At 40.5% G+C, this 24863-nt stretch overlaps 1 protein-coding gene across 1 annotated transcript in view; it reads left to right on the top strand.

Moving 5' to 3' along the window:
• The window catches only part of LOC137439873 (transient receptor potential cation channel subfamily M member 2), a 132336-nt gene that overhangs the window by 29239 nt on the left and 78234 nt on the right, over positions 1–24863 (top strand). Inside the window, exons 8-12 of the mRNA XM_078768000.1 lie at positions 1787–1960; positions 2237–2339; positions 2953–3062; positions 18461–18841; positions 23751–23846. Of these exons, the coding sequence (XP_078624126.1) occupies positions 1787–1960; positions 2237–2339; positions 2953–3062; positions 18461–18841; positions 23751–23846 (864 nt within the window). The remainder of the gene's footprint in view (positions 1–1786; positions 1961–2236; positions 2340–2952; positions 3063–18460; positions 18842–23750; positions 23847–24863) is intronic.

The following is a 24863-nucleotide window of genomic DNA, read 5'->3' as shown; positions in this document are numbered from 1 at the left end:
CGAAGCGAGCCGAGCCAAGCTAGTATATTTACATCACTAATTCTTCTACACCTTTAGTTTTCATCAACTTGTTACACAACTTCATCCGAGTATCCTGTATTTCTTCTTGGATTATTATGAATGAGCATAAAAAGTAGTGATTTTGATAACATAGGGAAATTTTCGTTGAAGAATGCCAGTTATAGAATAATTTTATTTAAAATGATTTTTATCGGTATCTTTATTTATATATGAACTGTGGAACTAGCTCCTACCACCTGGTGGTGACAGAGAGTGAAGTATTTTTGGTTTAAGCCTTGGAAATCTGTTCAGGGTTTAAGAGCATATTTTTCAAATTGTATGGGTTATATAATTTAATATATAAAAAATAAAAAAATAACCACCTTTAGAGGCCATTTTTCCCCGCAAGCGGGGGTTGGCCTTTTTCGGGAACCGTGGTTGTTGTTGTTTTTCGGTCCCCTTTTTGAAGCAATGTTTTACGGCCGGATGCCCTTCCTGACACCAACCCTTTTTGCCGCCTTTAACGACAAACAGGGAATTACCAGTGAACTGGTCCTCAATTAGCCGACCTCGGAAGGAATGACAGGCTGAGTCAACCCCCCTGGCGTTAATTCAGCGATCGACCGGGATTTGAACCCAGGATCCTAGGTATCTGAAGCTGACACCCTAGCCGCTAGCCCAACACCAGGGTTCCAGGGTACAACAAGTATATAATTTAATATATTGTATAATGTTTTATATTAACACTATCTTGTATAATTTATTGGGATTTCAACTCACAAATTATTGCTTGCATAGCAGTTGCCCCAGTTATGAACGATTATCCCACACAAACGTGTTTTGTCGTTTCTCATATTAAACACTTGAGACCGTGAAGACATTCTCTTGCACACAGTAAGGAGACGTCATATATAAATAGAACTATAAATTAAAAGACCATGTTGTTTTGTAATTATTAAGGTTAAATTAATATATTATCATGAAAGGCATAAAGTTGGATGTTTTCGTTTTGGAATGCTAAAACATCTATAATATGTTCTGAGAACACTCTTTATTGGCATGGTCACAGACTTTCCCCAATTTAAAGGAAATGACCATTGTTCCGGATCAATTTTTAATGAGGAGAAGCTGGTGGAGGAGAGGAAGAGGTGGGCGAGGAGGCGTAGGAGGCGGGGGTCTATGTTTGTGAGAATAAATTCACTCCTTTTTATTGACATGGTCAAATAGTTATTCCCATATTGAACATTGAAGTCAATGGGGAAATGGTAACAGCCCAGAACGAACATTTTCTTTCAACGTGTGTGTGTGTGTGTGTGTGTGTGTGTGTGTGTGTGTGTGTGTGTGTGTGTCCGTGTGTGTGTGTGTCCGTGTGTGTGTGTGTGTGTATGTGTGTGTGTATGTGTGTATATGTGTGTGTGTGTGTGTGTGTGTGTGTGTGTGTGTGTGTGTGTGTGTGTGTGTGTGTGTGTGTGTGTGTGTGTGTGTGTGTGTGTGTGTGTGTGTGTGTGTGTGTTGTTTAATTTACTCATTAGATAAATGTACAGGCTATTCCAACAACAACATGCTTCCGAGGTCCGCAGAATGAGTACCAGCTTTCTGTAACAGAGGGCATCGCATCAACTGCACAGCTTGTGCTCCCAGCAGTGATGCAACCAGCAGCCGGAAGCTGCATACAACATTTAAAAAACGTTTGCAAGCTAAACACAAAACACTTTATATTTGTGTACTTTTATCTTTATTTGAAGTCTAACTTTCGGTCAATCTTCTCTGTTTTGGGACATTGTAGACAATGCAATCCTCCATGGAAAATGGAATCCCATGTGTGGTTATCGCCGGAACCGGAAAGATTGCAGACGTGATTTGTGAAATGTACTATCTTCACAAGGACGAGGTCAAAGATGATATCATGGAAGAGAAACTTCGGAATCATTTCCCGGAAGAGTCCGAGGCACTTTTGCAGGTGACACTTTTTGGTCTCGTTTGAGAAGGTAGAACACCATTTCGGTTCAACAGGAAGTAGTGTTTATATTGACATGAGGCCTACCTACATCAGGCCTTGAACTAGTTTTCTCTTTGGGTCGCTTGAGTTTGCTCAGCCACTTTCTTTTGATATGAGTGAAATATTTTTGTACTCAAACTGGGAGTTATTTCCCAGCTTCACTTGCAGTTACTGTTTATTATTTTGATGCTATATTGAATTGTACAATTGTCTTTTCCATTTTTTTACCAAATGCAGATTCGGAATATCATGTCCATGAATCATCTTTTGACCATTTTTCACGAGGACAAAGAAAATGGACATGAAATCGACATCGCAATCATTAAAGCCTTGCTAAAGGGTAAGTTAAGCACATCACAAAGTTTATATAAGTTCATTTTTAACCGGTACAGACAAATCCCATTTGTATTTACTTGATCACAATAGGTCTGTGCAATGAATTGTTGTTTCCAACTCCATATCGATGTCCTGCTGTCATATCAGCACGGATTCATGACAACATTGGGGCTCACATTCATGACAACATTGGGGTTCTTCTTCATGACAACATTGGGGTTCACATTCATGACAACATTGGGGTTCACATTCATGACAACGTTGGGGTTCACATTCATAACAACGTTGGGGTTCACATTCATGACAACATTGGGGTGCTCCTTCATAACAACATTGTAGTTCTCCTTTATGACAACATTGGGGTTCTTCTTCATGACAACATTGGGGTTCACATTCATAACAACGTTGGGGTTCACATTCATGACAACATTGGGGTGCTCCTTCATAACAACATTGTAGTTCTCCTTTATGACAACATTGGGGTTCTCCTTCATGACAATATTGGGGTTCTCCTTCATGACAACATTGGGGTTCTCCTTCATGCCAACATTGGGGTTCTCCTTCATGACAACATTGGGGTTGAACCTGTCTCTTTAACGATTGTGCACATTGTACAGCTCGGAAGAGTGAAGATGACAATACTGAACATGAACTGGAGATTGCTCTCGCTTGGAACCGACCTGACATTGCCAGAGACAAAATATTCACCAACTCTGGGAACAACCAGGTAATTGTGAACTTTTTTTTTTTCTTCATGACCTTTTATCCGGTCTGACATCACTTCACATGGTGTAACAATGTAGACATCCACCTATGGCTAGAAAATAGCCGCGACAGCCCAATTCGCCCTCTCCCCCCACTATGATTGCATATCAATTGATGCGGATGCTGCTGATGTAGACCGACTTTACCTTCCTTTATTCTAGACTTGGACCAAAGTCAAACTTGAGATACAAGGACACAGTTGTTGTCTCAAATTCGACACATTGCGATTCTTGAGTCGAATGAAAGACTTGGTCAAGTCCATTGCAATAACAATTTTTTTTGTGTATACAAGATCGAGGCTCATGAAAGAGCTAACATTAATCACACAAAAAGTCAAACCGACACATAAAACACAAAATAAGGGGAGTGGTAGACCAGATGGGGAGAGAGGGGGAAGGACACAAACACAACATTTGAGAGCAAGGACATCGAGAGAACTGTGGGAGGTACAGGGCTTGGGGGGAGGGGGGAGAGGTATAAAAGACAAGGACACTGCAAGGACGTCCAGGAAAGAAGTTGAAATTTCAAAAAAGTGTATCTGGGGTGAATTAGCGGGGGTAGAAAAGATCAAGGTTTTGGATGGGGGAAGATAAGAGATGGTGGTGAACAGCTGTTCTAAAGACCTGGAGGGAGGAGTGGGATTGAAGGGAGTGGGGGAGTTTGTTCCAGAGGTGGGAGAAAAGGGGAATGAAAGAGTGAAGGTGAGCAGAGAGCCTAGATTTTGGCAGTTTAACCATAAGAGGGTTGCTGGCAGATCTTGTGCGACCTGTAGGAATATTTGGGGGACAGAGCACAGAGAGAGCTGGGGGAGCAAAGCCGGAGAGGAGTCAGTAGAAGACAGAAAGACCACCAACCTGCCTGCGGTGAGTGAGTGAAAGGCCCTCGGAGTTAGCTTCTTCGCAGGAGATTCCAATGATTCTGAAAGCTTTGGTTTCAACAGCGTCAAGCCGAGCTAGGTGTGAGGCAGCAGCACCAGCCTAGAGGAGGGAACAGTATTCCATTGAGCTGCGGATGAAAGACTTGTATGTGGTGAGGAGCTCAGGTGTGCCAAGGAAGGACTTCGCACGACGGAGGATGCCCAGTCGGCGATTGGCTTTGGAGGCCAGCTTGGAAATGTGGTTTTCCCAAGAAAGATCATGGCAGATCGTGAAACCCAAAATCTTGAGCGACAGAACTTCTTGGAGAGGATTGTTGAGAAAGTAGATGGGAGGGTTTTCCAGTTGGTCTTTTCAGAGAGACATAGTAAGAGTGTGAGATTTGTCAGGATTGAAAGACATGTTCCACTTGTTTGACAAGTCTGTGATTTTGTTCAGGTCTGCAGAGAGTGAGGAGGCTGCAGACTGCCGATCTGAGGGATGAGGAATGGAGCGGCAGAGAGTGGAGTCATCAGCAAAGAGATAGAGAGGATTTTCCAGAGAGTCGGTGAGATCATTGATGAAGACCAGAAATAGCACAGGACCCAGAACACTACCTTGGGGAACTCCAGCCAGAACAGGAAGGGGAGATGAGTGAAATCCATTCAGGGCCACACGTTGACTATGACCAGAGAGGAAGTCCACAAGCCATGCGTGGAGATTTCCATGGATACCATAGGAGGAGAGTTTGGTGAGCAGTGCTGGGTACCAGACCGTATCGAAGGCATGTGATATGTCAAGGGAGACAGCTCTGATTTCCTGTTTGGCATTGAAGACCTCCATCCATTGTTGAGACAGCAGAAGCAGCATGTCCAGAGCAGAGTGACCTGGTCTGAATCCAAATTGATGATCGGAGATCAAGCCATTGGAGAAGAGGAAAGGTTTGATATCCGAAGCAATGATGGATTCCATGACTTTGCTGATAATTGGGAGAAGGCTGATTGGTCTGTAGTTGCAAGGATCTGTTTTTGCACATTTTTTGTGTAAAGTGGTGATGTTGGCTGATTCCCCTACTGATAGCAGATGACCTTGAGCAAAAGAGAGGGTGAAGAGAACAGAGAGAGGGAGTGAAAGAGCAGCAGAGCAGGATTTTAGGACACGTGGGCTGATGCCATCAGGTCCAGTTGCAGAATCAGAGTCGAGGGTTGACAGTAACTTTTCCACCTTGTCAGGAGGAAAGGACACAGAGTCCAGGAGCAGCTGGGTACGACTGGGTACGGTGGGTACAGAGAGGGATGGGTTTGGGACACAAGATTTAGAGGCAAACACAGAGTTGAGGCATTCAGCTTTTTCACATGTGGAGTCAGCTGTGTAGCCGTTTGAGGTAAGAGAGGGGATGGAGGGGGAACAAACACCAGAAACAGATTTGACCAGATGCCACCAGGATTTGGAAGAGAGAGACAGGTTTGAGAGTTCGGTCTTGAGAGTGGAGAGATATTGTTTCCTGGCTCTCCTGAGGGTGGACACACACTTGTCTCGGCTTTGTGAAAGGAAATTAGATTTCCTTCCGTTGGATTTGCTTTCCAGGGGGCGAAGGCCAGTTATTTCTGGGCAACAGCCTCACCACAAGATTCCGTGTACCATGGACGGGAGGAAGGGTATGACAACTGAAGACGAGATGGGATAAATCTGTGCAGGAGAGAGAGCAATTTACTTTGGAAGAATTTTCAGGATGAGTTGATGTCAGTGGCGGTAGAGATGGGAGACCAGTCCAGATGATTGATGGCTGATTGAAGACCGTGCCAGTTGGCCTGAGTGAAATGCCAGACTCGGCGGCACTGAGGAGGCTCTCTGAGAATGGTCAGAGAGATGTCCACTTTAACATGCACATGATCAGATGAGCCGATTGGAGCAGAAGAAGAGCAGCAGACGTTTGCAGGGAAGTTAGTCATAATCAAGTCTAGAAGAGAAGATGCTCTGTTGACTGAGATCCTGGTCGAGAAATTGACAGATTGTGTCAGTCCCAGTGAGTCGCAGAGGTCGTTTGCTGATGAGCCATGGCTGGTGACAGAGGAACCCACACCCAGCCAACTGGCATGGTGACAATTGAAATCACCACATATGAGGACGAGAGAGTTGGGATGAGTAGATAGATGTTGGTCCATATTATCAGACAGCGAGATGTAGATTGAGTCATCACTGTTTGGTTGACGGTACAACACACATATGAACAAAAGGTGGGAGCGAAGGGGAAGCCACAGCCAGAGGTAGTCAAAATAATAATAATAGCGTTAATACTAATAATATAGTAAATATGACCTTAACACTTTAAGCCCTTTGTCGTTATTGCAAAGTTTCTAGATTGAAGCGGTGTATGGTTCATGAATCAATGATAAGCAGTGTACGGTACTAATAACTGCACAAGTCAGGAATTAGTCTCATATATATATATATTTCCCTGTAAAGCATAGCAAACGCTGGGGTTAATGAAGTAGGTCAAGTAAAAATAGAATAAACAAGCATAGATACACTCAAGTACACCACCCCCAGGCCAAATCGATCAATACCCTCCAGGGAATACATTTTAAGCGAAAAGGTATCAATAATTACCATGAGATTTTCATCAAGAAAATTTTATTTTAAGCGAAAAAGTATCTATAAATTACCACGAGATTTTCATCAAGAAAATTTTCTTTTAAGCGAAAAAGTATAAATTACCACGACCATTTCATCAAGAAAATGTTCTTTTAAGCGAAAAAGTATCTATAAATTACCATGAGATTTTCATCAAGAAAATGTTATTTTAAGCGAAAAAGTATCTATAAATTACCACGAGATTTTCATCATGAAAATTTTATTTTAAGCAAAAATGTATCTATAAATTACCATGAGATTTTCATCAAGAAAATTCTATTTTCACCGAAAAGGTATATAAATTAGCATGAGATTTTCATCAAGAAAATTTTATTTTAAGCGAAAAAGTATCTATAAATTACCACGACATTTTCATCAAGAAAATTTTATTTTAAGCAAAAAAGTATCTATAAATTACCACGAGATTTTCATCAAGAAAATTCTATTTTCACCGAAAAGGTATATAAATTACCATGAGATTTTCATCAAGAAAATTTTATTTTAAGCGAAAAAGTATAAATAAATTACCATGAGATTTTCATCAAGAAAATTTTATTTTAAGCGAAAACGTATCTATAAATTACCACGAGATTTTCATCAAGAAAATTTTATTTTAAGCGAAAAAGTATCTATAAATTACCACGAGATTTTCATCAAGAAAATTTTATTTTAAGCGAAAGAGTATCTATAAATTACCACGAGATTTTCATCAAGAACATTTTATTTTAAGCGAAAAAGTATCTATAAATTACCGCGAGATTTTCATCAAGAAAATTTTATTTTAAGCGAAAAAGTATCTATAAATTACCACGAGATTTTCATCAAGTTTTTTACTATATAAATATGGTGAACACAACGTATTGCGATGTTTCTAATCATGAATATCATAAGCGTGCTTCGACACATCATCTAAAAACAAAAAAGCATAGACGAATTGCTGGAGAATTACCTCCAGAGTCTAATGTTATACACTGTGATGTCTGCAATAAGGACATTAAAAAGGGAGGCTTTAAGTCTCACCTTCAATCATGCAAACACAAGAATATGTTTGGATACTCTATTAAAAACTCTGATGGTGTATTTAAGGGACATATTAAGATCAGGGTTTTTGAGTTTGGAACTTCTGGAGCAAAGTCAATAGCTGAGGCGATTAAGATGGTTAAACCTGCTGTTGAAACACTTATAAAAGATACGTTGACTGAGATGAATACTTTAAAGTTTTATATGGGGGTAAAAATGGGTATGGTAAAAGATGATATTGAAGAAACTCCCTATATGAGAACAGTCCCTCACTTTATCACATCATTCCAAGATTTCTTATCATCAGGTGTTTATGGTGAACTTGTAAAACAGGAGCAGGATGTAGATAATACACTTGTCGGTAGTGGATATAGTATTAGTAAAATCATTTTCTTCGATATACACATTCTAAAATCAGACCCTCTTAAAGCTTCTTCTTACATTGATTTACCGAGGGTTATAAAACTTTAAAAAGCGGTTGTTAATATTCAAAACAAAAATAATAAATGTTTCCTATGGTCTGTTCTCGCTCACCTTCATCCTCAAAATAAGAATCAATAAAGAGTATCACATTATAAGAAATACGAGAAAAAGTTAAATGTTATAGGTTTAAAGTTTCCTATGTCATTGATTGATATTCTAAAACTTGAGAAAATGAATAATCTATCTGTTAATGTTTATGGACTAACAAAAACAAACAAAGTTCAGATTTTAAAAATTTCTGATAACGATAAAAGTGATGAAACTCATATTGACCTTCTTTGTTTTAGTTTAGAAGAAAGTTCACATGATGCTTACATCAAAAATTTGTCTCGATTGACTACTTCTCAAACTAGTAATAGAGCTAATAAAACATACCCCTGAAAGTGTTGTCTTAACTTCTTTCATACTAAAGAAAGATTAAACCAACATTCAAAATACTGTAGTGATGATAAATCCACCATAATTAATATGCCAAAAGTAGGTTCAAACATATCATTTAAAGATTACAACAAGACTATAAAACATCCATTCGTGATATATGCTGACTTTGAAAGTATCCTTCAAAAAATAGATACTGCTTCTCCAAATCCCAAAAAATCATACACGAGTAAATATCAAAAATATACTCCTTGTGGTTTCTGTTATAATATCAAATCATCCGTTTGTGATGAATACAAGTTAGAACTTTATAGAGGAGAAGATGCCCCAGAGGAGTTTGTAAAACGACTAGAAAAAGACTGTGTTTGATTAACCAAGATAATGAGAGAAACCAATAAGCCAATGTCCTTAACAAAAGAAGAAGAAACAGAAATTGGGCATCCAAACGCTGTCATTCCTGTCTTTTCCTAACAACGCTCATTATGATACGCATATATTTATTAATGAACTTTCAAAGACATCTGGAGACATTTCAGCAATTCCTAACACGGATCAGAATTACATTTCATTCACAAAAACAATTCATACATCTATAACTCATATCAAGTTTCTTGATACATTTAAATTTATGGCAAGTCCATTATGTAACTTGGTATCAAATATTAAAAACTTTCTGAGTCTTTCAGAGTATTTCATAAACCAAGAAGAGATTGAACCCTTATCACAAAAGGGGATATATCCATATGATTATATGGATTCATTTGAGAAGTTTGAAGAAAAACAACTCCCACCAAAAGAAAATTTCTACAATAAGTTAAATAAAACTCATATTTCTGATAAAGATGATACACAAGCTCAAAATGTTTGGAAAAAAGTTTAATATAAAGAACCTTGGAGAGTATCATGATTTGTATCTTAAAACTGATGTATTTTTTTTTTTTTTTTTTTTTTTTTTTTTGTATACAAGATCGAGGCTCGTGAAAGAGCTAACATTAATCACACAAAAAGACAAACCGACACACAAAACACAAAAAACAAGGGGAGCGGCAGACAAGATGGGGAGAGAGGGGGAAGGACACAAAAGAGAGGGGGAAGAGGGGGAAGGACACAAACACAACATTTGAGAGCAGGGACATCGGGAGGACTTGGGGGGAGGTGGGAGAGGAATAAAACATATGAACACTGCAAGGACTCTGGGGTGAATTACCGGGGGTAGAAAAGATCAAGGTTTTCGATGGGGGAAGATAAGAGATGGTGGTGAACAGCTGTTTTAAAGACCTGGAGGGAGGAGTGGGATTGAAGGGAGTGGGGGAGTTTGTTCCAGAGGCGGGAGAAAAGGGGAATGAAAGAGTGAAGGTGAGCAGAGAGCCTAGACTTTGGCAATTTAACCATAAGAGGGTTGCAGGCAGATCTTGTGCGACCTGAAGGAATATTGGGGGGACAGAGCACAGAGAGAGCTGGGGGAGCAAGGCCGCAGAGGAGTCGGTAGAAGACAGAAAGACCACCAACCTGCCTGCGGTGAGTGAGTGAAAGGCCCTCGGTGTTGACTACATCGCAGGAGATTCCAATGATTCTGAAAGCTTTGGCCTCAACAGCGTGAAGCCGAGCAAGGTGTGAGGCAGGAGCACCAGCCCAGAGTGGGGAACAGTATTCCATTGAGCTGCGGATGAAAGCCTTGTATGTGGTGAGGAGCTCAGGTGTGCCAAGGAAGGACTTCGCACGACGGAGGATGCCCAGTCGGCGACTGGCTTTGGAGGCCAGCTTGGAAATGTGGTTTTCCCAAGAAAGATCATGGCAGATAGTGAGACCCAAAAGCTTGAGCGACAGAACTTCTTGGAGAGGATTGTTGAGAAAGTAGATGGGAGGGTTGTCCAGTCGGTCCTTTCGGAGAGACATTGTAAGAGTGTGAGATTTGTCAGGATTGAAAGACATGTTCCACTTGTTTGACCAGTCTGTGATTTTGTCCAGGTCTGCAGAGAGTGAGGAGGCTGCAGACTGCCGATCTGAGGGATGAGGAATGGAGCGACAGAGAGTAGAGTCGTCAGCAAAGAGATAGAGAGGATTTTCAAGAGAGTCAGAGAGATCATTGATGAAGACCAGAAAAAGCACAGGGCCCAGAACACTACCTTGGGGAACTCCAGCCTGAACAGGAAGAGGAGATGAGAGAAACCCATTCAGGGCCACACGTTGACTACGACCAGAGAGGAAGTCCGCCAGCCATGCGTGGAGATTTCCATGGATACCAAAGGAGGAGAGTTTGGTGAGCAGAGCAGGGTGCCAGACCGTATCGAAGGCACGTGAAATGTCAAGGGAGACAGCTCTAATTTCCTGTTTGGCGTTGAGGACCTCCATCCAGTATTACTATTGGTTGATTTATTTGAAACCTTTCGAATAGTCTGTCATAATAAACAATCATATGGATTAGACCCCACTCACTATAACACTACCCCTGGATTGGCTTGGAGTGCTATGTTAAAAATGAATAAACAGGTTTGGATTTAATCAGTGATGTAGATATGCTCTTGATGATAGAGAAGGCTAAAAGAGGAGGAATATCACAAGTCTGTTTGAAGAGGTATGCTAAAGCTAACAACAAATATCTTTCTAATTATGATGCCACAAAAGATAGTTATTACTTGATGTATTACGATGCTAATAATTTGTATCGATGGGCTAAGTCTGAATCCCTACCTTATGGAGAACTCAAATGGGTTAAAGAGAAAGATTATGAAAAGGTTTTACAGGATATCGTTATCTATACTCAAAAATAATTGGATAAAGCTAAAATTGGATATTATTTTGAGGTTGATTTGAAAAAAAAAGCGATTATCAACAATCATTTAATACCAAAGGTAAATTAAATCAAGAGAGAAATTCCTTTTCCCTCCTTTATGGTTCCTCCTTTATGGTTCACCCTCAACAATCACCAATAAACTCCAATACATTCAGAACTCCGCTGCCCGTCTACTCACCCATTCCCGGACCCGTGACCACATCACCCCCGTCCTTTACAAGCTTCACTGGCTCCCCATCTCCCAGAGAATCCAGTACAAAATCCTCCTCTTGACCTACAAAGCCCTCCATAACCTGGCCCCATCCTACCTGGCTGACCTCCTCTCCAGACACACTCCCACCCGCAACCTCCGCTCTGCTGGTACCAACCTCCTGACCCCCCCCATCCGGACCAAATTTAGATCCTGGGGGGACAGGGCCTTCTCCATCGCTGCTCCCACCCTCTGGAACTCGCTACCTCACACCATCAGAGACTCCTCCTCACTCACCACATTCAAAACATCACTCAAGACCCACCTGTTCAACACTGCATTCAACATTTAACCCACAGCATCTAACCCCTGACTATCTCCTCTCCTTCTCCCTCCTTTGTGCTTTGAATATTTCCCTATTGAATCTTCTTTTTTTGCAATTGTTTTTATGTTTTGCTATGCATTATGTTTTGCACTCTGTCAAAGCGTCTTTGGGCTTCCTGAAAAGCGCTATATAAAATAAATGCATTATTATTATTATTATAAATTACTTACTACATTATATAATAAAGGAAATTATGTTTTACACCAAAGGAACTTGAGGTAATGTTTATCAGCAGGGTTGAGAATATAGAAGATTCATAGAGTTTTACAGTTTAAACAAAGCCATTGGTTGAAAACATATATTGATTTTAATACAAAAAGGAGAACTGAAGCAAAAACTGATTTTGAGAAAGACTTTTATAAATTAATGAATAATGCTGTATTTGAAAGACGATGGAAAATGTTAGGAATAGACAAAACATAAGACTTGCTACATATTGGAAACAAGCAACAAAATTAATTAATAGACACAGTTTTCAAAGAGCAGACGTGTTTTCAGAGAACTTTTGTGCTATCCATTTGGTTAAAGAGAGTATTGAAATGGATAAGCCTATTTATATTGGAACATCAATTCTTGACTTGTCAAAGTCATTAATGTATGATTACTTTTACAATAAGTTAAGGAAGAAATATCAAAATGATGTTAATCTACTTTATATGGATACAGATGGTTTTATTTTGAAAATTGATACAGAAGATGTTTATTCAGATATGATTGATGATATTGATATGTATGATATAAGTAATTACAAGCCAGGTGACAAGTTGTTTTCTTCAAAGAATAAAAAGGTTATTGGAAAGTTTAAGGTTGAATTGCGGGGTAAGGTAATGAGTGAATTTGTGGGATTGAGAGCAAAGGCTTATAAATATACTAGCAGAAGTACCCGGCATTGCCGGGCGGGGGAGGGGAGGGGAGGGGGGAGTGGAGGGGAGGGGAATGGGGGGGAGGGGAGAAGAGGGGGGGAGGGGAGAAGAGGGGGAGGGGGAGAGGTGGAGAAGAGGGGGAGGGGGAGAAGGGAGAAGAGGGGGGATGGGGGGGATGGGAGGGGGAGGGGGTGGGAGGGATGGGAGGGGGAGGGGGTGGGAGGGATGGGAGGGGGAGGGGATGGGAAGGGGTGGGGGGCAGGGGATGGGAGGGGGGAGGGGGGAGGGGGGGGATGGTGAGGGATGGGAGGGTGAGGGGGTGGAAGGGGGGAGGGGAGGGGGAGAGGGGAGGGTGAGGGATGGAAGGGTGAGGGGGGTGGAAGGGGGGAGGGGAGGGGGAGGGGGAGGGGGGAAGGGAGAGGGTGGAGGGGGGAGGGAGGGGGAGGACGGAGGGGGAAGGGAGGGGGAGGACGGACGGGGGAGGGGGAAGGGGGAGGGAAGGGGAGGGCCAGTCAACAATGACGTTGCAGTTCTCATGGTCGGAGAGCAGCACAACAATCGCGACATCGTCCTGCATCTTCGCAAGAGCACGAAGCGGATTTTGGAGACTCACCGATCCTGTGACCCACGCCCTCCAGTACCGGCGTTGCCGGGTGGGGGAAGGGAGACCCGTACATTCCCAACCCGTACATTCGCCCTCTCGACTCAAGCTCGTATTCGATTCGTATTCGAAATCGAAAGGGGAAAGGGGAAATCCTTCGTATTCGAATTCGTAAACACGAAATATGAATTAAAATTTAATTCATATCGCACAAAATCGACACAAAACACGATCGCATAAAGGTGAAAAAACGCAATCGCTTTTCGCCCTGAATTACGTGCAAATGTGTGACGTGTGACGGGATGGAACATCACGTGATCACTCTGAGTGATCGATTGCAACTCTGCGTCCTGTCGTGGGCGTGGCCAACGTGGCCTCATGCTCCCAGGTGATTGGCTAACTCGAGCTCGAGAGAGCCATAATGCGCTACGTTATGGCTAAAAATATGGATCTAAAGATGAAAAGGAAAAAAACCTATGTGGTGTGAATGGCAATGTTCGTCGCTGAAATGTGAAAAAAGGCAATTGCTTTTCGCTCTGAAATACGTGCGAACGCGTAACTGAGTTAATGGCGGCAAGGAACATCACGTGATCGCTCTGAGCGAATCAGCGTGCTGCTCTGCGACCGGTCAGATTCCGTGCATAATATTCCTCGCTGAAATGTGCTGAGGTAAAAATATGGTAAAAAAATATTATGAAATCAATTTTTAGGTCGGCCATGTTCTTACCAGGCTCAATGGCCATGTCTGTGCCAAATATCAAGTACGTGAGCCTCTCCGTTTAGGAGTCTATCGGTAACATTACACATACACACACACACACACACACACACACACAAACTGTGTTTTATATATATAGATTGATAATAATTTTGAAAAGAGTGATAAAAAGTTAAAAGGAATAAAGAAAAATGTTATTAAAGAAACAATAAACTTTGAAAATTATTATGATTGTTTGACTTTAAAGAAAAAAAGAGTATAGAAAAATGAATACAATAACAAGTTATAAACATCAATTATATACAGAGGAGGTAAATAAGAAGGCATTAGGAGGTTTTGATGATAAGAGGTTTATTTTGGAAAATGGAATTGATAGTGTCCCTTATGGGTATAAGTGTTAAGATAAATATAAGTGATAAGATAAATATATAAGTATAAGTGATAACATAAAGATATAAGTATAAGATAAATATATAAGTATAAGTGATAAGTTAAATATATAAGTGATAAGATAAATATATAAGTATAAGTGATAAGATAAATATATAAGTGATAAGATAAATATAAAAGTATAAGTGATAACATAAAGATATAAGTATAAGATAAATATATAAGTATAAGTGATAAGTTAAATATATAAGTGATAAGATAAATATATAAGTATAAGTGATAACATAAAGATATAAGTATAAGATAAATATATAAGTATAAGTGATAAGTTAAATATATAAGTGATAAGATAAATATATAAGTATAAGTGATAAGATAAATATATAAGTGATAAGATAAATATAAAAGTATAAGTGATAAGATAAATATATAAGTGATAAGATAAATATAAAAGTATAAGTGATAAGATAGATATATAAGTGATAAGATAGATATATAAGTGATAAGATAAATATATAAGTATAAGTGATAAGATAAATATATAAGTGATAAGATAAATATATAAGTATAAGTGATAAGATAAATATATAAGTGATAAGATAAATATATAAGTGATAAGATAGATATATAAGTGATAAGATAGATATATAAGTGATAAGATAAATATATAAGTATAAGTGATAAGATAAATATATAAGTGATAAGATAAATATATAAGTATAAGTGATAAGATAAATATATAAGTGATAAGATAAATATATAAGTATAAGTGATAAGATAAATATATAAGTGATAAGATAAATATATAAGTATAAGTGATAAGATAAATATATAAGTGATAAGATAAATATATAAGTGATAAGATAGATATATAAGTGATAAGATAGATATATAAGTGATAAGATAAATATATAAGTATAAGTGATAAGTACAAGTGATAAGATAAAAAGGGGGGTTAGGGATTTTAATGGGCTACCGCCGCCTTTTTTTTACTAATATATAAATGATAGAACGAAGCAATAACCAAACCATAGAGTGGGGAAAACAACAACCTTGGAATTTAAATGGAAAACATCCTGAATGTGAAAAATATCAAATAAGTTTTGTTGAAAAAATAACAGGGGTAAAATTGATAAAACAAATAAGTGAATCTTTCTATAATTCACCAAATGTCTGTCCGTCTGTTCGAAGGTACCGCAAAAACGGCTCAACAGATCGAAACGATATTTTGTGTGGGTAATCCCGGGATCTCCAGGAGTAAAATAGGCTATTTAGTTTTTCCAATTTCAGCTTTGGTCTCCAGTATTCTCAGGTTTGGACTCCCGCATAACATTCACGTTCGCATAACTTTCATTGTGACGATGTTCTCATTGTGACGATGTATGTGTTCATGGTAGTGTTTGACGTGACGGTGTGAACGTAATTTCGTAATGTTTTTCGTTTCGTAATCCTTTCATGAACGTTTAATGTTTAATGAACGTTTAATGTTTAATGAACGTTTAATGTTTAATGAATGTTTAATGTTTAATGAAGGTTTAATGCCCTTCGATGTCCAGGGCCGCACGCGCGCTACACTGGACGGGCCAGTGTGTACCTTGCCCTTCGCCGTCAGGCTCGGGTAAACCGCTGAGCCCCATCCGTGATGGGGACTGGGGCTTGAGACAGTGTCCTTAATTAAAAAATATAATAAAGGCTGTCTCCATCGATCTTGCCAAGGCCGTAACAGCCGTAACGTTTAATCTCTACATGAGAGAATTCCACATAGCTATTTGGGCGGTGAATACGCTAACAGATCGCTGTCTCCATCGAGCTTGCCAAGGCCGTAACAGCTATCAGCTCAAAATCCTTTTAACTGTTGATTTGGTACAGTTACACATATCGGGAGTACATACGACATAGCGATTGTGAACACGATTATCGATCACAATTCACGATCACAATCATCACGATCATAGTGTATCGATCACGATTTGAAACATGTTGGAATAATATTTACCGATATGAACAGTGATGTGGCTTTTATTGAAATTCTAAAGATACTGTTTAGATTTTGATGATTTGCGTGTGATATGATTCAACGGATGTTTATATGAATCGTTTAAAATTTTAAAAAACCTTCAATTTCTGATATTTTGCCTTTTCATTTGGGCCTCCCAATTGGAGCCCCGCCCATAGGGCAGGTACCGTTGCTAGTAAATTTAAATACGAGAAAGTTAGAGGCTCCAGGAGGTAATATCCTTGAATGGACTGAGAACTTTGACGGTTGTCAAGAGATTGAGGGGAAAATAATTTACTATAATCTAAAAATGGTACGTGGCTCTTGAGGATTTCAGATGAGATCATTAAGAGAAGTTTATCATTTCATATTACCTCAACAGTGATACCTAAACCGAGAGTTAAATTCTAATATAACATTTGCCAATATTCTAAATGGTGATTGTTCTTTTAAGAGAATTATATTATTACCTAAAAATCAAACACAAATATTCGTTGGGTCTCTGTATGAGTATAATGAAATATGGGGGGAGTTAATAAGTTAAATGCAGGGAGAAAAGTGGCGCAATTTTTTGAGAGAAAAGGGGTGTAATTTAACGAGAGAGGGTGTGTCAGTCAATAAGTAATTATTGTTAGAAAGCCTGCTTGGAGTTTGCAAAAAAGCACCTAAAGGACTCTCAGACTGTGAGAAACAAGATTCTGCGGGCTTTCATGTGTCTTTCCCTGAGGAGAGGCTTCCGTCTGGCCACTCTGACATAAAGCCCAGATCGGTGGAGTGTTGCAGTGATGGTTGTCCTTCTGGAAGTTTCTCCCATCTCCCACAGGATCTCTGGAGCTCAGCCAGAGTGACCATCGGGTTCTTGGTCACCTCTCTTACCAAGGCCCTTCTCCTCCGATTGCTCAGTTTGGCGGGGCGGCCCACTCTAGGAAGAGTCCTGATTGTTCCAAACTTCTTCCATTTAAGAATTATGAAGGCCACTGTGCTCTTGGGAACCTTCAATGCAGCAGAAATTTGTTTGTAGGCTTCCCCAGATCTATGCCTCAACACAATCCTGTCTCTGAGCTCTGCAGGCAGTTCCTTCGACCTCATGGCTTGGTTTTTGCTCTGATATGCATTGTCAGCTGTGAGACCTTATATAGACAGGTGTGTGCCTTTCCTAATCATGTCCAATCAATTGAATTTACCACAGGTGGACTCCAATCAAGGTGTAGAAACATCTCAAAGATGATCAAGAGAAATGGGAGGCACCTGAGCTAAATTTCAAGTGTCATAGCAAAGGGTCTGAATACTTATGTCAATGTGATATTTCAGTTTTTTCTATTTAATAAATTTGCAAAACTTTCTAAAATCCTGTTTTCTCTTTGTCATTATGGGGTATTGAGTGTAGATTGATGAGGGAAAAAATGAATTTAAACGATTTCAGCACAAGGCTGCAACATAACAAAATGTGAAAAAAGTGAAGGGGTCTGAATACTTCCTGAATGCACTGTACGACAGGTTCAACGATATGTTCGGCCTGAATGGCATAGGAATCAAAATGGCAGAGTGTGGAATCAACCGTTGTACACCATAATGATATTAGACCTAATCACATCACCCTGTCATTTGACCAGATCCTCAGCTTTGATTGGTATACGTTTGAGGGGACATACATACATACATACATACATACATACATACATACATACATACATACGGACGGACAAACACTATTCTGGATGGCTTTGCCCTATGGGCTACGCCTTTAAAAAATCATCTGCACATAACACACACACATACACACACACACACACACACACACACACACACACACACACACACACGGTTTTCTAATTTCTGCAACGATCTAAAAAGCACCTAGATTCTGTCGATTTAAATATTGAGGAACTCAAGACTTTGTTTCGAAACTTTGGAACTCAGACACGGGTTGCCTTGACTTGACTCCATCACGGATGAGAAATGATGATACATTTCAAATGAGTGTTTGACTTTTATCTCTCCCTCAAGTTCTCTCCTCTGATCACTATATTTGTCTTTTTTCGTTTTCTTTCCAGCGTTTGGAGAAACCCATGCACACAGCACTGGTAAACAATCGTTACCAGTTTGTACAACTTTTTCTTGACCACGGACTGAACCTCAAGGAGTATTTGAAGCGCCGTTCTTTGAAGAACCTTTACATTAACATTCCCAATTCATGTCTGCTGTCAAAAATCATCCGTCAGACAGTTGAAAGAGGATTCGTGAATAGTTTTGGAGAAAGCATGGCACAGCATACTTTGGTTGTCAAAGAGCGTATCCAACGCACGCAACCTCGGGACAAGCTCGACGACCTGTCCCTGGTAATTCGGCAACTCCTGGGAAGGAAAGTGGGCTTGCTGTACACCCAGGTGCAACCAAGTTATCAACTACAACAAGTGGAAAGTGATGGTTCGGAGGTAAAACCTTTCCCGATAACAACCATTTGAGTAACTTAATGTCTGGACTTGTAATACAGCTTGGGGTTAGAATCCATTGGAGTTCAGACTGATTAAGCGCCCCTCCATTGATCTACACATGGGGTTGAGGAAATCTCAAAGCACGGATGTCTTCTAGTCTTTCCTGCTCACACCTGTTAAGGATTATTGTGCATCTCTGATAGGAAAACATGCGGAGCCATTTTAGTTCACAAACGCCCACAAAGTGGATGTCAATTTAGTAGCCGTGAGTTTGATCAGCAAATTGTTGTTATTTGTTGGTATTCGAGAAGATTCTGTTTTTGGATTCAATTAGAAGAGACAATACCATTGTGCTTAACCGTAAGGTTGCTCGTTTCTCTTGTTCACTGTAGGTTTTCCTTGGAAAATTTATCTCAAATAAGCCAGGTAAAGGCCTTTTATGAATAACCTATTTTGCTGATTGTTTGCATTGATTTAGGAGGACTTTTGTGATCTTTCTATTTCTTCAATGTTTGAAGTCCATTTAAATATGAACTCCTGCTAACAATATGTGCCAAACACGTCTGATTAATTAATTGATGATTAAATGTTACCTTCCGTGCTGACGGAAAACAAACAACTCCTGGACCATCTCTAATGAAGATGAAATCATGAACTGCCACTCAAAAATGTAACCCTAACACTAACCCTAAGCCGAATTGGCTAACCCTAATCCCCCTAACACTAAACCGAACTGGCTAACCCTAATCCCCCTAACACTAAACCGAACAGGCTAACCCTAACCCCCCTAACACGAAGCTGAACTGGCTAACCCTAACTCCCCTAACACTAAGCTGAACTGGCTAACCCTAATCCCCCTAACACTAAACCGAACTGGCTAACCCAAACCCCCCTAACACCAAGATGAACTGGGTAACCCTAACCCCCCCACCCCCTAACACTAAACCGAACTGGATAACCCTAATGCCCCTAACACCAAGCTGAACTGGCTAACCATAACCCCCCTAACACGAAGCTGAACTGGCTAACCCTAATGCCCCTAACACTAAGCCGAACGGGTTAGTCCTAACACCCCTAACACTAAGCTGAACTGGCTAACCCTAACCCCCCTAACACTAAGCTGAACCGGCTAACCCTAACCCCCCTAACACTAAGCTGAACTGGCTAACCCTAATCCCCCTAACACTAAACCGAACTGGCTAACCCAAACCCCCCTAACACCAAGATGAACTGGGTAACCCTAACCCCCCTAACACAAAGCTGAACTGGCTAACCCTAATCCCCCTAACACTAAACCGAACTGGCTAACCCAAACCCCCCTAACACCAAGATGAACTGGGTAACCCTAACCCCCCCGCCCCCTAACACTAAACCGAACTGGATAACCCTAATGCCCCTAACACCAAGCTGAATTGGCTAACCATAACCCCCCTAACACTAAGCTGAACTGGCTAACCCTAACCCCCCAACACTAAGCCTAACTAGCTAAGCCGAAGATGAACTGGGTAAAAAGGGTATTTTTCTCTGTAAACTTTTCACTAACTTGTTTTGTCTCCACTCCACGCTTTTCACGGACATGTTCAGCATTGCTTCATAAGGTGTGTGGTTTGAAATTTGTTTTTGAAATATTTTTACCCCAAATATCATAGTGAAGCGTTGTTTAGCAATTGGTTCACTTTGTCTGTTTGTCTACAGACGTCAGTTTGTGATTGACGAATAACTTAATTTCAATTGAATGTTTTATTTTGAGCACTGAAGAACACAAATCCATCCATTGGAACATGAATCGGAACACAACTCGGTAGTTTAGCAGAACGTTGGCTCTAAATTTGGCAAATTGTATGGAATCATATCCTGATCACACATGCGCAGAGAGGAGTAAGGTAATTATTAGTCCCATACCGGTGTACACCGGAGGGGACTATAGGTTTGCACGCCGTCCCTCCGCCCTCCGTCCGTCAGTCCGTCACGCAAAGAACAGTTTTCCGGACTTTTTGTCTAAACGCTTAACGCTAAAGATTTCAAACTTGGCACATGGTTTCCTCATGATAAGTTACAGGTGAAGTTCGAACTTCACGACGTTTCGATCATTTTTGCCAAAGTTATGGCACTTTGAACTTTGGGAATTCTGATAATTCTGATGATCCTTAACTCAGTGCCATTTTAAGTTTTAATTTCCTTTAAAAAACTTTCTCTGCAATATTGGACCCATTGAGATCAAATTGTCACCGTAGGGGAGACTCGGTCTGTAGAATATTTTGATGGTAATTATGACGTCACAGGTCACGTGGTTCGGCCGCCATATTGTTTTTCGTGAAAACACGAAAACCCCTTTTTCTCTGCAACGGCTGAACAGATCGAGGCCAAACTTTGCAGGCAAAATCGCATACCCATGACGAACAAAAAGGTCAGCGAGCATGACGTCATGCGTCACATGGTTTCAGAGTTAGGACGTTTTTAAGCATGAACCTTTAAAACCGAGCTCCTCCCTCATTTTTGATCCAATCAAGGGGAAACTTAACAAATCTGTTCAGCATGTCAATCTACTAAAATGTCCTTTTGGAATTTGCGATAGGGCGCGTGGTTTGGCAGATATCGTTAATTAAACGAAAATATTTTTAAAAAATGGATATCTTGTTTATTCTAGAGTTCTCCTCAAGCCGCACCGCACTCCCTCAGCCTCGTCTCGCGAACGTCAACAGCGCGACACAGCGCGTGCTTTCCGGAGGGGCGGAGCCAAGCCGAGCAACATATATATATATATATATATATATATATACATCGATCATTGATCGTGAACCGGAAAATATAATAAATTACTGATATTTAGCGACTCGAAAGGTTCTTTATCAACAACTTATTTTCTCGTGCTCCTGCTGACCTGTCTGCAAGGTGTATAAATCGAAGTCCCGAGTGCGAATCACAGGTGAGCCCGTCCTGAGGTAATTAGCGATTGGGAACGATTCAGAACCTGTGAGTAAATAACCTTTGGTAATTTCCCCAACAGCTTTCCGGACGACCAACTGCCGGTAGGGGACATGTATTGCAGCGCAATACTCAGAATGCTTGTTGTAGTGTGTCTACCTGTCTAGCAGTTAAACAAAATTGAAAATAGTTCCAAAAAGGAAATTTGCTGTTTTTAATGATGTCATAAAGGACACAAACAACAGACACGAATAACTAATTTAAGATGTTAAATAAGGTGGTGTAAACGACGGTGCATCAAAGACTGTAAACTTCTGATTCTTTTTTTTTTTTCTCCAGCCTTTAAAACCTTCATTTTATTTCATTTTAATCATATATTTGATCACTGTGGAACACAAATGGCTGGTTTCCACTTCCATAAACCCTCTATTTAGCAGTAATTTGGCAAAATTGTATGGCATCTTAATCAATCAAATTTGCCATGCGCATTGAGGGCAGAGTGACAGAAATTCAGACAAAATGGCAACGTCTAGCAATGCAACCGCAGAGCTAACTTCGTCAATCGTATCTGTTTGTTTAGTTCATCTTTTTCTCAAAGATATTGCCAAACTCCAAGAAGAAGTGTAGTTTCTCCAAGAAGAGTTGGCAGAAGGTTCAATTCTGGACTGTTCCCTCTGACCCATCAGCTTCGTATGGTTACCATGACGCCTGTTATATTCAAAGTTCACAAACAAAGCTCACGTAGATTGTGCTCAAAAACACAAAACAAGAGTTGAAAAGACCCTTCCATGCCCTCTATTCCAAGACTGAGCAGGGTAAGGTGTTCTATGAACTCTCTAGTTCAATGAACTATTACTCCCACTCCCTACTGAAGCAGCAGGAAGGGTCATGGTACTATTCCCTCTGGTGTGTATACATACCACGTGACATATGACATCATGATTATCACGAAATAAATATGCATGACTAGATGTACTACGTTGATAATTGCATGTCAATTGGACCAAAGGTTGGCGAGAAAATGTATTTTTAAAAACGCAGACACATACGACATACGTATGCACGTACGCAACCGATTGCTTAACCCTGAATTTCACTTCGCGAGTGCAGGGTAACAAACACGGTGGGCACAGCATCTGGTTTCAGTCAATTCTCGGATTAAGTCCCACCAACTCAATTTTAAGTTTCTTTCAAAGCAAGTGGGCTAACTATGTCTCATAATTATCAAGTGTCTGGGGGAACTCAAGTGAGTCTCAGGTTCTGCAGCCATTTCTTCCTCAGATCGGGATGTATACGTGGCACAGAATAAAAAGGAACAAATGTTTTCCGTTTTGTTCCTCGTCCGATCATCCATGTTATTAGTGTCCTCCCGGTGTACACCGGAGGGGACTATAGGTTTGCACTCCGTCCCTCCGTCTGTCCGTCCGTCACGCAAAGAACAGTTTTCCAGACTTGTTTTCTAAACTCTTAATGCTAATGATTTCAAACTTGGTACATGGTTTCCGCATGATAAGTTACAGATCAAGTTCGAACTTCACGAAGTTTCGATCATTTTTGACAAAGTTATGGCACTTTGAACTTTGGTAATTTCCCCAACAGTTTTCCGGACGACAGACTGCCGGTAGGGGACATGTATTGCAGCGCAATACTCAGAATTCTTGTTTTAATAGCTGGAGGCAATGCACTGTGGCATATCGATTGAAAACAATGGATATTCGGTAGGTTACTGGTCTTTATCGCCAACAAATATGGTGGGCCGGATGACGTCAGCCAAAGCAGCGCCCGATAATGGCACGGCCCAACAAGTCCATGCGAATTACCCAAAGTTATCACTATGTTGATTCATTTGTTTTAATAAGTCGCCTTCTACCCTTTTTAATGGAATTTCATGGATAACGATGAGAAATATCAGAATCACAATGTCGTTTACAAATGTAAACTTTGATAATAATTAATGACACGTGATGCATTTATTGTTGTTCAGGAGGATGACGACTCAAACATGGAGTGTGAGAGGGACCTGTTCATCTGGTCCATCCTGCTGCAGCACAAAGAGATGTCGTACATTTTCTGGAGCAAGGTTTGTTGAAGAAATGTGTGAGATTTCTCACACGCCAAGTAAGCCGATAAACAAGATGTCAGCCATTCTTTTACTCATGGGGGTGATGTCGATAAAACGCATTCGGGACGATAACGTTTGGAGATGCCGGTATAGTGTTGTGTTGCATCGATGACATCATCATCAACAGGGGCAGATCTAGGATTTCCAATAGGGGGGGGGGGCGCAACTGATGAGGGCGAAGCTCCAACGCGAGGGCCGAAGGCCCGAAGCGTGAAGCGGGGGTCTGGTGCTCTAGATGCGTTTACCTGCAATCTGGGGAGAAATATTCATGCCTCAATTTTCGGCATTTTATCCCCGTATCTTTTGATTTTTGGGGATTGATTTTGAAAAACGGGATTCGAAATTAGACGGAAAACATACACAGTCAGACAGAAAAAGTACTTGTGTAGGTGATAAAACAGAAAGATTTATTTAGCAGAAGTGCTCAGTCATGAGGGTTTATGAATGATTATCCAGAGCATCACATTATAGAAATAATTAATCCACAGTCACTGAAATCCTCTACCCATGGAACAATACAATCGGACCAGTTAGTCAGGTTCACTATGTTTTTTCGTTCAAAAATTTTGGAGATTAGCAAAACTATACATTTTTGGAATATTCAGAGCATGAGGAATCCAAAAATTAATGTTGGCATTTGCGGAGATGCCAACACTCAGGACAGTGATGAAGATGTGTAAAAGCATATTCCTGAATGGTATAGACCTAGTAGATCCTGTGTGTAGGACTTATAGTTCAATCTGATACTAATGTAGGGGAAGTATTCGGGAGACTCAAGACTCCAATGACCGGACACAGGTTTTACAAAAGGTCTGGTTTATTAACTGGTTATTCACTTCATTCCAATTACCAAATAATACCGCTTAATTCAATGGACCAGGTTAACTCTTTTCGCATGGTCCTTCTCGTTCGGCCGATGTTCCTCCGCCACTCCCGTCGGGCAGAGGGTCTGATGATGAGGAGTGCTCGTCCGTT

Source organism: Myxine glutinosa, chromosome 14 (genome assembly GCF_964187855.1).
Source record: "Myxine glutinosa chromosome 14, kmMyxGlut1.1, whole genome shotgun sequence".
In the NCBI taxonomy this organism is placed as follows: Eukaryota; Metazoa; Chordata; class Myxini; order Myxiniformes; family Myxinidae; genus Myxine; species Myxine glutinosa.
This window is presented reverse-complemented; position numbering and strand designations above follow the sequence as displayed.